Source organism: Saimiri boliviensis, chromosome 9, assembly GCF_048565385.1.
Source record: "Saimiri boliviensis isolate mSaiBol1 chromosome 9, mSaiBol1.pri, whole genome shotgun sequence".
Lineage (NCBI taxonomy): Eukaryota > Metazoa > Chordata > Mammalia > Primates > Cebidae > Saimiri > Saimiri boliviensis.
In genome coordinates this window covers 47,993,566-48,007,599 of record NC_133457.1, presented here as the reverse complement: position 1 = coordinate 48,007,599, position 14,034 = coordinate 47,993,566, and the positions used below count along the sequence as shown (strand labels likewise).

Genomic DNA, 14,034 nt, shown 5'->3' with positions numbered 1-14,034 from the left:
ATTTCCATTTAGTTTTCAGTTTATAAAATGCATATCTCAGAATCTTTGAAATTCAGTAAGTACAATGAAGGAAACAAAGGACAACATAAGAGATTGAGGGCAAGGGGGTTCCTTTAAATAGGGTGGCAGGGAGGGGCTCCCAGATGTACCACATAAGCTGGACTCTAAAGAATGAGAAGAATCCAGTCATGATGGCAGAGAGATCCCCCGCATGTACAATGGTCTTCAGGTAAGAAACAGCTTGAGTGCTACAAGAACAAAAACAGGCTGGCAAAGATGGAGTTGCTAATCTTTAGCAACTTCAGGGAGAAAGGGAAATAGGAAGTGTCAGAACAATATAGCCAAACCTTGGTAAGGAGCTGGGATTTTATGCTAAGAGCAAAGGGAAGAAAGCCTTAGCAATCATTAGGCAAGAATAAGAACTACAGTAAGAAGAAGACTGCGCGTCTGGGGAGACTGGAAGAAAGCAACAGTGGCAAGAGACTGCAAACACACCTCAATTACTGCACCATTTTGCTTGGGGCTAGCCTTGGCCAAACTAACGACATTAGTGCCAGTTCTGGCAAAAACACTCTAAACATTTCCAAGGGCCTCAATCAAACCATTAACAACTGGAAAGGGATGACTGCAAAGTAGGGCTCCTTCACTCCCACGACAGGCCCTAGCATTATGTGTGCTAAACTGTGAAAGCGTGTGTTTGTGTACATTTTTTTGGTACCGTGAAAGCATTTGTTTGTGTACATTTTTTTCGTACTGTGAAAGCGTGTGTTTGTATACATTTTTTTGCTCAGAAGAACCAAAACTTTCATCATGCACATGTTCAATATCAAGTAGACAAAAGTGTTTTGAGAGGCTGAGGCAGGCGGATCATGTGAGGCCAGGAGTTCAAGACCAGCCTGGTCAAGATGATGAAACCCCACCTCTACTAAAAATAGAAAAATTACCAGATGTGGTGGCATGCGCCTGTAATCCCAGCTACTTGGGAGGCCGAGGAAGGAGAATCACTTGAATCTGGGAGGTGGAGGTTGCAGTAAGCTGAGATTGTGCCACTGCACTCCAGCCTGGGTGACAGAGGGAGACTCCATCTCAAAACAAACAAACAAAAAAAGATTTGAAATTTGAGACATGTTATGGAAGTAAATGTTTTCAAATCACAATTTTTCTTCTCAAATCACAATTTTTTTCCAAAGGAATAAAAGTTTTAAACACCTCAATGACTAAATTAAAGAATGTTTGATGAACTATTAAAAACTAAAATTATATACTAAGGTATAAAATTATACATTATAAATTACATAATTTAAAATTATACAATTGAGGGTTCATGACATTTCCTTATAAACCACTTTTAACTCCCTTAATTACTGAGTCCTTGTTAACAGCACCTCTCACAAGTTATTGCAGCAAGGTACTTTTTTTTTATGTTAAACTCTCAAAAAGAAAAATCAGTTCAAGTGAGATTATGGCAAAATTGTTTCCCTCATGCACTGCTGTTATATTCTATAATATATTCACATTTGTTTTCATATTAAATTAATATCATAAAATAGTTATCAAGTAAAACTGATGCTCTAGACACTCCCCTGGGTACCATCTAGTACCAGTACACTAGCAGAGAAAGCATTTAACTGTGAGGCATTAGAAGTATTAAAGTAATTAGTATGGAATATTGATTATGACATCAAATATGGTAGTTCTGATGCCATTTGAGGAGCTGGAAAACTATTTTACCCTTTGACTCACTAATCCCACACTCAGGAGTGAGGGCAATTTGGAACAAATGACAGAAGAACAGCTGATTTCATGATGCTACTATTGTTACTGTCACCATCATCATTGTCATTTACTGATGACCTACTATGTATCAGGGATAATTTGGTATTGTTGGCTTTTTTTTAAGACAGAATCTCACTCTGTCACCCAACAGAGTGCCCTGGAGTGCAGTGGCAATCACTGCAGCCTCAAACTCCTGGGCTCAAACAATCCTCTCACCTCAGCCTATCAAGTAGCAGGGACTACAGGTACACACCACCACCTTCAGCCAATTTTTGCCTTATTTACAGAGACAAGGTCTTACCATGTTGCCTAAGTTGGTCTTGAACTTCTGGCCTCAAGCAATCCTCCTGCCTCAGCCTTCCAAAGTGTTGAGACTACAAACATGAACCATCATGCCCAGTCTGGGGGTAATGATAAGAGCTTGCAGTAGTCTGCAAGTTATCTATAATATCTCAATGTCCATCCTGAGCTTTCATAAAAGATGAAATTTGGGCATTTCATTCATCTAGCCTGTATCTTTTCCATTTCTCAAGGGGAGAAACATAAATTCTCACTAACATGTGAAACTCTGGTCTACCGCAAATGTCCTCAGAACTTCCTGAGGTACAAGTACTGAAGTCTACTACATACGTCTTTGATTGACTATTATTAAACTTCACTGGAATGGGGAGTGTGTGTATGTATCTTCTTAATGTCCTAATAAGCAGGAAATAATATAATTAACTCACAATTAAGGGACATTTACAGGAAAAACACAATAATATCCAAATCACAGAAGAAAAAGATTACCTTCATTATAAGAGAATTATTCCAAGATTTTACAAGTTCAACAGCTCTTAAGTCTTGCCAACTTATAAAGTTGTGAAAATGATTTCCAGTTTTCCTAGAAAGATTAAAACAGTATTTTGATGCCCAATATAAATCAGAGACTATGTTAAAGATCTGCCATAAGAGAATACAAAATTAGAGGCCATACTGTAATTGCAAAGTATACTTTAGTTAGATGCGCCATTCTATATGATTCCTTCTTGATTTTATAAATTGAACACATTTTACAATAATTATGTGACACAGTATGAAATTTCAGGTCAGATTCTTTCCACAAAGACAGTCCTTTTAAAACACTTCAATGTACGTTTCCAAAACCAGAATTAACTAAGGAAAAAGCCTTTGAAGATCCGCACTACACACTTTAAAAGCATTTTTTTTAAAGCCAGTGCTTTTCCCCTTCATTTCACTTATCCTGATACACATAATCCAATAAAAACCTCTGACTACAGAAGAGCTGAAATATTGCCTGAGTCTAGTTCTACACCTGTTAACTTTAGGGTTGGCTTAGCCATTGGGAACCTAACATGCTTACCAAAATCTCTCCAACAAATAGAAATTCAATAAACCTTGGGTCAATATTACAATAAAAGTACAGAGCTAAGAAATAGAGAAGTAAAACAAAAACAAAACATTTTCCTTTGAGGCTCCTGCAAATCAACTACTGGTATCTACTAATCAACATCCAAGTCAAGCTTGCTTTCAACCCCAACTCCAGGCCTCCTCCTGTGTGACTTTAACCACATTCCATTACTAAGACTATCATTCTCTACTTAAGCATTCCACATCCATGACCAATGGTCACGTCCTTACCTTTACATGTTCTACCACTGAAAGTCTAATACTTCAATATATTAATCAGCACATAGGAATAAGTTTTCAGTTCTCTCAATCTTACTCCTTAAGTACCTGGCCTTCTAACTCACTGCAACCTTTAATCCCTCAAACATTCCCTTTTCTTCCTATCAACCACTCTTTAGTTTGGTTACTTTCCCAGATCCCACTGTCTATTACTTTAACAGCTTTCTATCACACTCTGTAACACTTAACTTTAAAAAAAATAATAAACTGTGGCAAAATATACATAATATGAAGTTTACCATTTTACCTATTTTACATGTACAATTCAGTGGCAGTAAGTACATTCATAACATTGTGCAACCACCACCACTGTTTTTTTTTTTTTTATTTATTTATTTTACTTTAGGTGTATACTATATCTGGCATTTCTCCCCATGTTATCCCTCCTCACCCTCCCCTCCCTCCCCACCCCCCCATTGTCTCTCCCCTACCCCCTCCAACTGTCCCCTGTGTGTGATGCTCCTCTCCCTGAGTCCACGTGTTCTCATTGTTCAACACCCACCTATGAGTGAGAACATATGGTGCTTGGCTTTCTGTTCTTGGGTCAGTTTGCTGAGAATGATGGTTTCCAGATTCATCCAAGTCCCTACAAAGGACACGAACTCATTGACACGAACTCATCGTTTTTTATCGCTGCATAGTATTCCATGGTGTATATGTACCATATTTTCTTTGTCCAGTCTATCACTGATGGGTATTTGGGTTGGTTCCAGGTCTTTGCTATTGTACACAGGGCTGTAAGTGTGCATGTGTCTTTATAGTAGAACGATTTATAGTTCTTTGGGTATATACTCAATAGTGGGATTGCTGGGTCAAATGGAATTTCTATTTCTAGATCCTTGAGAAATCGCCACACTGTCTTCCACAATGGTTGAACTAATTTACACTCCCACCAATTGTATAAGAGTGTTCCTATTTCTCCACATCCTCTCCAGCATCTGTTGTCTCCAAATTTTTTAATGATTGCCATTCTAACTGGCGTGAGATGGTATCTCAGTGTGGTTTTGATTTGCATTTTCTCTAATGACCAGAGATGATAAGCATTTTTTCATATGTTTGTTGGCCTCATATATGTCCTCTTTTGAAAAGTGTCTGTTCATATTCTTCGCCCACTTTTGAATGGGGTTGTTTGTTTTTTACTTATATATCTGTTTTAGTTCTTTGTAGATTCTGGATATTAGCCCTTTGTCAGATGGGTAGATTGCAAAAATTTTTCCCATTCTGTTGGTTGCCAATTCACTCTAATGATGATTTCTTTTACTGTACAGAAGCTCTAGAGTCTAATTAGATCCCATTTGTTTATCCTGGCTTTTATTGCCATTGATTCTGGTGTTTTAGTCATGAAGTCCTTGCCTATGCCCATGTCCTGGACGGTTTTGCCTATGTTTTCTTCTAGTGTTTTTATGGTGTTAGGTTTTATGTTTAAATCTACCACTGTTTCTTAAAACTCTCATCATCACCCCAAACAGAAGCTCTGTAACAATTAGAAAATAATTTCCCATTCCTTCCTCACCCCATCCCTTAGAGCCCCTATTCTATTTTCAGTCTCTATAAATTTGCCTATTTCAAGTATATCATATATAAGTAGAATTATGCAAAATTTGTTCTTTTACATTTTGCTTATTTCACTTAGTATAATGTTTTCTAGATTTATCCATATTGTAGCATATATCAGAACTTTATTTTGTTTTATAGCAGAACAATATTTTACTCTATTTATATACTACATACTGTTTATCAATTCATCTGTTAGTATACACTTGGGTTGTTTCTATCCTTTGGCTATTATGATTACTGCTGCTTTTATATTGGTGTGAAGTATCTATTTGAGCCTTTGTTTTCCAATTTTTTTAGATATATACCTAGGAGTGAAACTGCTGGGTCACATAGTAATTCTATGTTTAACTTTCTGAGGAAGTGGCAAACTGTTTTCCACAGTCTTTGCACAATTTTACATTCCTACCAGCAATGTATGAGGGTTCAATTTTTCCAAATCCTCACAACACTTGTTATCTTCCTTTTTTCAAAATTGTCACCATTCTAACGGGTGTGAAGTGGTATCTCGAAGTGGTATCTCAAAGTGGTATCACATTATGGTTTTTATTTGCAATTCCCTAATTACTAATGATATTGAGCATCTTTGTGTGTACTTACTATCTGTACATTACTCAAGTCCTTTGTCCATTTATGGATTGAGTTGTTGTTTTCTTGTTGTTGAATTATAGGAATTCTTTACATATTCTAGACATTAATCCCTTACCAGGGATGAGGGATTAAATATGTTACATGCTTCAAGGTCACAATTTGCAAATATTTTCTCCCATTCCATGAGTTGTCTTTTCACTCTGTTGATAAGTGTCCTGTTTTTCTGCTTTTCCACCTTTATTCCTAGAAACCACAGCATTTGCCTAGATCATGAGCATGTCACTTCTCTTCCCTTTAGAGATCCAAATCATCACCATTATCATGAGTACAAATCAGAGGAGTGATTTCCTATTGTTTTAGTCCTCAATCTTGGATGAAATTACAAATCAAACCTACCAAGACGTGCACCTTCTATGTTACATGCTACAGGTGGTTTTCTGAAGTCTTAACTGCAGATTATATAACGATGACTAAATTTTTTCAGACATAGTTTTAAAATGTAAATTGCACATTATGTCAAGTTAATTTTAACATAGCTTGCTTATTATTCATAATTAAACTTAGGGTAACATTTCTACTTTGGAGAGTTCCAATAGTTAAGAAAATTGAAAAACTGGTCATCATAAACAGATTTTTAAAAAATGTATGTCCTTTAATATATGAAGGCCAAATTTATCTATTTTCTATTTTGTTAACTGTGCTTTCGGTATCATTTAAGGAATCACTGCTAGATCTACAGTCATGATGATTTTCCCCTGTTTTCTTTTAAGAGTTTTCAGTTTAAGCTTTTAAATTTAGGTACTTGGTGCATTTTGGGGTTCATTTTTTTATATGGTATTAGATAAAGATACGATTTAATTATTTTGCATGTGAATGTCCAGTTTTCCCAGCACCATTTGTTGAAAAAACTATTCTTTTTCCGCTGGCTGGTCTTGGTACCTTTGTTAAAGATCTTTATCAAATACAAAGATTGTATTTGATAAAGATAAAATCTATTGATATATAATCCTTCAAAGCCATTCTACAATAGCACAGACTTATACACTTAAATCTGATGTTCTATCAATGGTTTCAGCAAATATTTATAAGGCAATGTGTACCAGGAGTTGGGTACATAGTTATGAACAGAGACACATAATACTTTTGCCTTTATGACTGTACTTTCTAATGGGGAATTCAAACAAATACTCAATCACTCAGTTGCTCACTTACAGCAGGAATAAGCCCTATAAGGGATAAATAGAGGTGATGTGAGAGTATTTAACAGATGGCCCCTGTGTGGTGGGCAGGGAGGGCTTGAGAAATGACAATGGATCTGAGCTCTGAAGGATGAATACAAATCAGGAGTATACACATTCCCAACAAGATGTGCTATATGTTCAAAGTTCCTAAAGCAAGATAAAGCATGTCTCAGAGGAGCTGAAAGGCTAGTGTGGCTGAAGAGCAACGAAGGGGAGAGAGAAAAATCACAAGATGAAAGTCGCATCATTAATTTATAACACAGAACAAGACAATCTAGAATACTGATTTCAAGTAATAGCATATATTTCAATATACACTTAGCATTGACTTGGGTTTATTTTACCTCTATCAATAATAAAAGGAAAAATGAAGGAAAAGTGTAACTGGCAATACTGTAAATGAATTGTCTTAAAATCTTCTAATAGTTTACACCAGTCTGTGGCTCTTAATATATTTTATATCATAAGTAGTGAGACTCATTAATGTAAATATCAAATACTACAATAAAAATCTGGCCAGACAAAGTGGCTCATGCCTGTAATCCCAGCACTTTGGGAGGCCGAGGCAGGCAGATCACGAGGTCAGGAGTTCGAGACCATCCTGACCAACATGGTGAGACCCCGTCTCTACTACAAATACAAAAATTAGTTGGGTATAGTGATATGCATCCGTAATCCCAGCTACTCGGGAGGGTGAGGCAGGAGAATCAATTGAACCCAGAAGGCAAAGGTTGCAGTGAGCTGAGATCGCACTACTGCACTCCAGTCTGGCGACAGAGCCAGACTCCATCTCAGAAAAAGAAGAAAAAAGAAATCTATTTTGTGCCAGGCACAGTGGCTCATGCCTGTAATCCCGGCACTTTTGGAGGCCGAAGCAGGTGGATCACAAGGTCAGGAGATCGAGACCATCCTGGCCAACATGGTAAAACCCCATCTCTACTAAAATACAGTCCCAGCTACTCAAAAGGCTGAGGCAGGAGAATCGCTTGAACCCAAGAGGCAGAGGTTGCAGTGAGCTGAGATCGTACTACTGCACTCCAGCCTGGCAACAGAGCAAGACTCTGTATAAAAAAATAAAAAAAAATCTATTTTGTGCAAAGGGAATATAGAGTAATTTGTGTACCTGTATAATGAGATTGTAAATTAGGGTTGGTATTCTCATTCACCTGTATATGAAGTACAGCCCCCAGCACAGTGCATTACTCCCTGTGAGCCCTCAAACAGTTATCAGTGAATCCCGGTTCCTGTGACTCACAATTTGTACTGCTAATTGGCACACACCCTGATCTAAAGTTAGCTGGCAGAAATCTCCTTGAAGCGACACAGAGACTAAAGAAACAAAACAGTGTGTGATTTTTTTTAAGAACAAAAGGAATTTAAAAGAACCAAAGTGGAAGACTTATCAGTTAGAGCTATTTTAGAAAGTAGGCTAAACACACCACTTTGCGAATATATTGGGGAAAAAAGCTTAACCTGAAGAACACGAAGAAAGCTCAAAGACTGAGAAAAGTTATTAAGTTTCCTGGTCCCTGACAGGGGGGTGGGGGAGAGACAAGGAGAAAAACAAAAAGAAAGTTCCAAGTTTTAGACCTCCTGACAGCAACTGTGAGGAAAATAATGTTTCTACGACCGCCATGAGGACAGAAATGCATCAGGCATGCAGGAGGAAAAAAACAACAAGCTGGGAAGAGGAGCTGCAGGCCAGGACTGGAACGAACAATAGGTCTTTCCACAGGGTCTAGTCTGTCTCTCCTTTTCTCTCACTAATGAACAAGAAGTTCTTCTGGCTGGCCCTGCGCTGTGCCCATCCTGTGTTGTTTCCCAGCTGCTTGCTAGGGCGCTTGTGAAATCTGTCACCACATGGGCTCCCTGGGGCCCAATGAGCAGAATAGCCTCCATTATTTCAATGTAAAAGAAGCACAAAGCCTTTCAGTTTTTTTTTTTTTTTTTTTAATATCCACTATTTCAGTTTCTACAAGCAAAGAATGTTCCCAAAACTCATGAAAGAAAACAAACATTTCAAACAAGAAAAAAGGACAACCATGATAATAACGAATTGTTTCAGGAAGAAGTCTTATCCCTTTACAACAACAGCAACGCCAGTAAGGAAAGCGAACTGTCTTGAAATCTAACTCTTGTATTCCTTCTAAAGGTGACATATAGTCCTAGCATCAGACAAAAACTTTGCTTCCTAATATTCTGACCTTCCTGTCATGAGTGATATGGTAGCCAGGTCCTGATGAAAGCAATCACTGGGGCCAATGGCCAAGTGAATATGACACATCCAATCAGTTCTTTCTCTGAGAACACTCCTCCCTTCGCTTTCATCCATCCACTTCCCCAATTCATATTGGTCCTCCTTTGCTGACTTTTTTTTCTTTCCTGAGTCACTTTAAATTTCGGAGGGGGGGAAACTCCAAATCCTCAGCTTGCTTTTCTTTTTCCCACATAATCACTACCAGAGAACACACCTATTTCTTGAGACTTCATCTACACCAACAGTTCCAAACTGGGGGGTGATTCTGCCCCTCCAGGGTACATTTAGCAATGTTTTGAGACGTTTGTGGTTCCTACGAATGGGGGTGGGGTCGGCTGGGGTGTTACTGACATCTAGTAGGTGGAGCCCAGGGATGCTTCTAGACAGCTGCAACACCACAGGACAGTCCTCATGACAAGGCATTATCCAGCTCAAAATGTCAACAGCGTCGCTAAGATTAGATACCTTATCTGTACAGGTAAGTTTAATTCATTCATCCCTTCATCTGACAATATACTACTATTTAAGATTTATTTAAGATTTGCCATCACCAAGGCCAGTGCAGGGGGTGGAGTAAGCACAGGGGAACTGCAGATGCAGGCATCAACCTGAGATGCATCATGTCCTGAAAAAAAAGAGTGCTGGGCCAAGCATGGTGGCTCATGCCTATAATCCCAGAGCTTTGGGACGCCAAGGGAGGCAGATCACTTGAGGCTCAGAGTTTAAGACCAGCCTAGGCAACAGGGTGAGACTCCATCTCTATAAAAAATTTAAAAATTAGCCTGGCATAGTGTGGTACATAGCTATAGTCCCAGCTACTTGGGAGGCTGATATGGGAGAACCCCTTGTGCCCAGGAATTCAAGGCTGCAGTGAGCTGTGATCATGCAACTGTACTCCACTCCAACCTGGGTGGCAGTGAAGACCTCATCCCCCAAAAATAAAAATAAAAAGAACCCATCTGATGGAAATGTGCTACGCCACAGTCCACATTAAATCAATGTACTAGTCACCTCGGGGATATTTCCACATTCATATGTCCAAAACCATTTTATCATTTTTCCTTCTACCTACTCTCACTACCTCCCAATGCATTCCTCCTTACATTTCTCTATGATTTCTATCATACCACCCAAACATCAAGGCCAGCAGTATTGGTAAATTCGAATTTCTTCTTCTTGCCTAATACTGAATTAGAAGCCAAGTCCTTGTGAATTCACCCTGATTATATTACTGAGATTCATCTTTTCTCCCTCCACTCTCTTTTCTTGCCCACTCCCCAAGCTCAAGACGTCTTTTGGAGACTAGTGCTCTAACAAAGACACATTTTACAGTGGCATGTGTGGGTACATGGGGGAGGGAATATCAGTGTTTGTTTAAACCAAGAAACAAACAAATATATGCTAGCTGGGTGAGGTGGCCAAGGTGGGAGAATCACTTGAGCCCAGGAATTCAAGACCAGCCTGGCAACACAGTGAAACCCCACGTCTACAAAAAATACAAAAACATTAGCCAGCCATAGCAGAGTGCACCTGTGGTCCCAGCTACTTGGGAGGTTAAGGCAAGAGGATCACCTGAGCCTGTAAGGTCGAGACCGCAGTGAGCTGTGATCATGCCACTACACTCCAGCCTAGGTAACAGATAAAACCCTGTCTCAGTAAAAAATAAAAAGAAAAAGAAAGAAACATGTTGAAGGCAATATGGGGATAGTATAAAGAACATATGCGTCTGAGTAAAAAACACAATTTAGAATCTTGGCTCTATTTGCTCACTGAGCAACCTTGATCAATTTATTTCTCTATAAAAACAGATATGAGGCCGGGCGCGGTGGCTCAAGCCTGTAATCCCAGCACTTTGGGAGGCTGAGGCGGGTGGATCATGAGGTCAAGAGATCAAGACCATCCTGGTCAACATAGTTAAACCCCGTCTCTACTAAAAAATACTAAAAATTAGCTGGGCATGGTGGCGTGTGCCTGTAATCCCAGCTACTCAGGAGGCTGAGGCAGGAGAATTGCCTGAACCCAGGAGGCGGAGGTTGCGGTGAGCCGAGATCGCGCCATTGCACTCCAGCCTGGGCAACAAGAGTGAAACTCCATCTCAAAAAAAAAAAAAAAAAAACAGATATGATGCCTAAATTATAGGTCTGTTGTAAGGATAATGGAACTTGGGAATGTCACAGGTGTTTACTACATAGTAGCTATTATTATAACTTCATTTAGTCTATATATGCCTCATATGCTATAGACAAATATTAAATTTAGAGTAGACTGAAAATATAAACCATAAGCACAGTACCATGTTTCTGAAATGTGTGAGATTCTTTTGACTCTTTTTAGGTGGTAGCTAATTTTTTAGATCTTTGATCTATGCTTGTTTGAAAAGCTAACTTGCCCAAAAGAAAGGAATGGAGAATTTTAATGACAGTAAGTCTTTTTTGTGGGTTATTATTTTATATAAGTCAAGCCCAAATGACATGCAGCAAGCATATAAGCCAGAAAGCAGGCCCATTTCAACCCTCTTAACCAAACAAAACTACTCTCAATTCACAAAGTTAAAACTCCCCAGAGACTTCATAGCCCTGTATTCAGTGTGGCATGAACCTAGCAGTTAGGTGCTTATTAGAAAATGCACTTACTTGTTCCACGTAATAAAAGTTGCTCTCTGTGTTGAAATGCCAAGACCAACAATTTGACTCATCTGTATTCCTGCAGCTAAAAGTAAAGATAGATAAAACACATATTGTAAAGCCAGTGATGTTTTTCTTTACAGTATTACAATATGGAAAAAAAAAATTCAATATAATATTTAAGAAAAATATTTAGGTTCAGCATTCTAATAAAACAACTGCAACTAATAAATAAAGCATTACTAAGATGATTCTGCAGCATTTTTTTACTTAAAGAAAACAAAGCTTGTTTCTTGGTTTTTGTTTTTGTTTTTTGTTTTGAGACAAAGTCTCATTCTGTTGCCCAGGCTGGAGTGCAGTGACACAATCTTGGCTCATGGCAACCTCCGCCTCCCAGGTTCATGCAATTCTCCTGCCTCAGCCTCCCAAGTAGCTGGGATTACAGGTGTGCTCCACCATGCCTGATTAACTTTTTTATATTTTTAGTAGAGATGGGGGTTTCACCATGTTGGCCAGCCTAGTCTGAAACTCCTGACCTCAGTTGATACGCCCACCTCAGCCTCCCAAAGAACTGGGATTACAGGTGTGGGCCACTGTGCCTGGCCTTAAAGGTTGTTTCTTAATAACAAGATGGCTTTTTTTGTTTTAGACGTTGGGAAAACAACAAATACTACTCAAAGTATGTCAGATTTATTTTTTCTTGATGATAACAAAATGTTGAATCTTAATTTAAGCAATGATCAATCATAATGGAAGCTGGTTGATGACAATAAAAGAAAACTCTTAGGGAAAGTAGTATAATTATTGAAACTGAGACCTTAATTTCAACACAAACTGACACCAGGATGCAAAAAAAAAAAAAAAAAATTTGACATTTTTGTCCAAATTTCTTAAAATACAGAAACTCAAGTATTTTTTGTGATATTCTTTTTTTTTTTTTTTTTTTTTTTGAGACGGAGTTTTGCTCTTGTTACCCAGGCTGGAGTGCAATGGCGCGATCTCGGCTCACCGCAACCTCCGCCTCCTGGGTTCAGGCAATTCTCCTGCCTCAGCCTCCTGAGTAGCTGGGATTACAGGCACGCGCCACCATGCCCAGCTAATTTTTTGTATTTTTAGGAGAGACGGAGTTTCACCATGTTGACCAGGATGGTCTCGATCTCTTGACCTCGTGATCCACCCGCCTCGGCCTTCCAAAGGTGATATTCTTTTAAAAAACTATCCAGGCGGGGTGCCGTGGCTCAAGCCTGTAATCTCAGTACTTTAGGAGGCTAAAGTGGGTGGATCACCTGAGGTTGGGAGTTTGAGACCAGCCTGACCAACATGGAGAAACCCCATCTCTACCAAAAATACAAAATTAGTTGGGCATGGTAGCACATGCCTGTAATCCCAGCTACTCGGGAGGCTGAGACAGGAGAATTGCTTGAACCCAGGAGGCAGAGGTTGCAGTGAGCTGAAATCATGCCATTGCACTCCAGCCTGGGCAACAAGAGTGAAATTCCATCTCAAAAAAACAAAAACAAAAACTATTTATCCCACTGGGAAAATCTGGGACAACTTCGATTTGAGCACTGAAGAAAACACATCATCCCCCACACAGTATTCCAAAGGTATTCGCCTGAATCCAACTGGGAGGAAACAATCAGACAACCTCAAAATGAGGGACAGTCTACTAAACTGGCTTGGACTTTTGAAAACTGCCAGTGTCATAAGAATGTGCTCTAGATGAAAGAAGCCTAAGCAGACTGACAGCTAAATGCAATGCCTCATCTTTGGCTGGGTTCTAGATTGAAAAAAGAAGTTTTTTTTGTTTTGTTTTCTTTTCTTTTTTGAGACGGAGTTTCGCTCTTGTTACCCAGGCTGGAGTGCAATGGCGCGATCTCGGCTCACCGCAACCTCCGCCTCCTGGGTTCAGGCAATTCTCCTGCCTCAGCCTCCTGAGTAGCTGGGATTACAGGCACGCGCCACCATGCTCAGCTAATTTTTTGTATTTTTAGTAGAGACAGGGTTTCACCATGTTGACCAGGATGGTCTCGACCTCTTGACCTCGTGATCCACCAGCCTGAGCCTCCCAAAGTGCTGGGATTACAGGCTTGAGCCACCGCGCCCGGCTGTTTTTTGTTTTCACTAAGACAAGCGAGAATACTGAAGACAGAGTACTGGAAACAGTACTATGTTAATGTTATACTTTCTGAGTGTGATAATTACATTGCAGCTACAGGGAAAATACTCCTTTTCTATGGTTCAGAAGAAAAAAAAACCAGTTTACAGAAAATGGTAAACATTGCAAAATATGTTTGAATCC

The 14,034-nt window shown here is 39.2% G+C and overlaps 1 protein-coding gene across 4 annotated transcripts in view; it reads right to left on the bottom strand.

The window, feature by feature from the left end:
* GK5 (glycerol kinase 5) overlaps positions 1 to 14,034 on the bottom strand; it is a 66,799-nt gene that overhangs the window by 40,278 nt on the left and 12,487 nt on the right. For 3 of the 4 annotated variants that reach the window (XM_003942574.4, XM_010330406.3, XM_010330407.3), the window contains 2 exons: positions 11,742 to 11,817; positions 2,566 to 2,659 (listed from right to left, as the gene is read on the bottom strand). In XM_003942574.4, coding sequence (XP_003942623.1) covers positions 2,566 to 2,659; positions 11,742 to 11,817 — 170 coding nt within the window. The remainder of the gene's footprint in view (positions 1 to 2,565; positions 2,660 to 11,741; positions 11,818 to 14,034) is intronic. The other variant, XM_010330408.3, reaches the window with a different exon arrangement.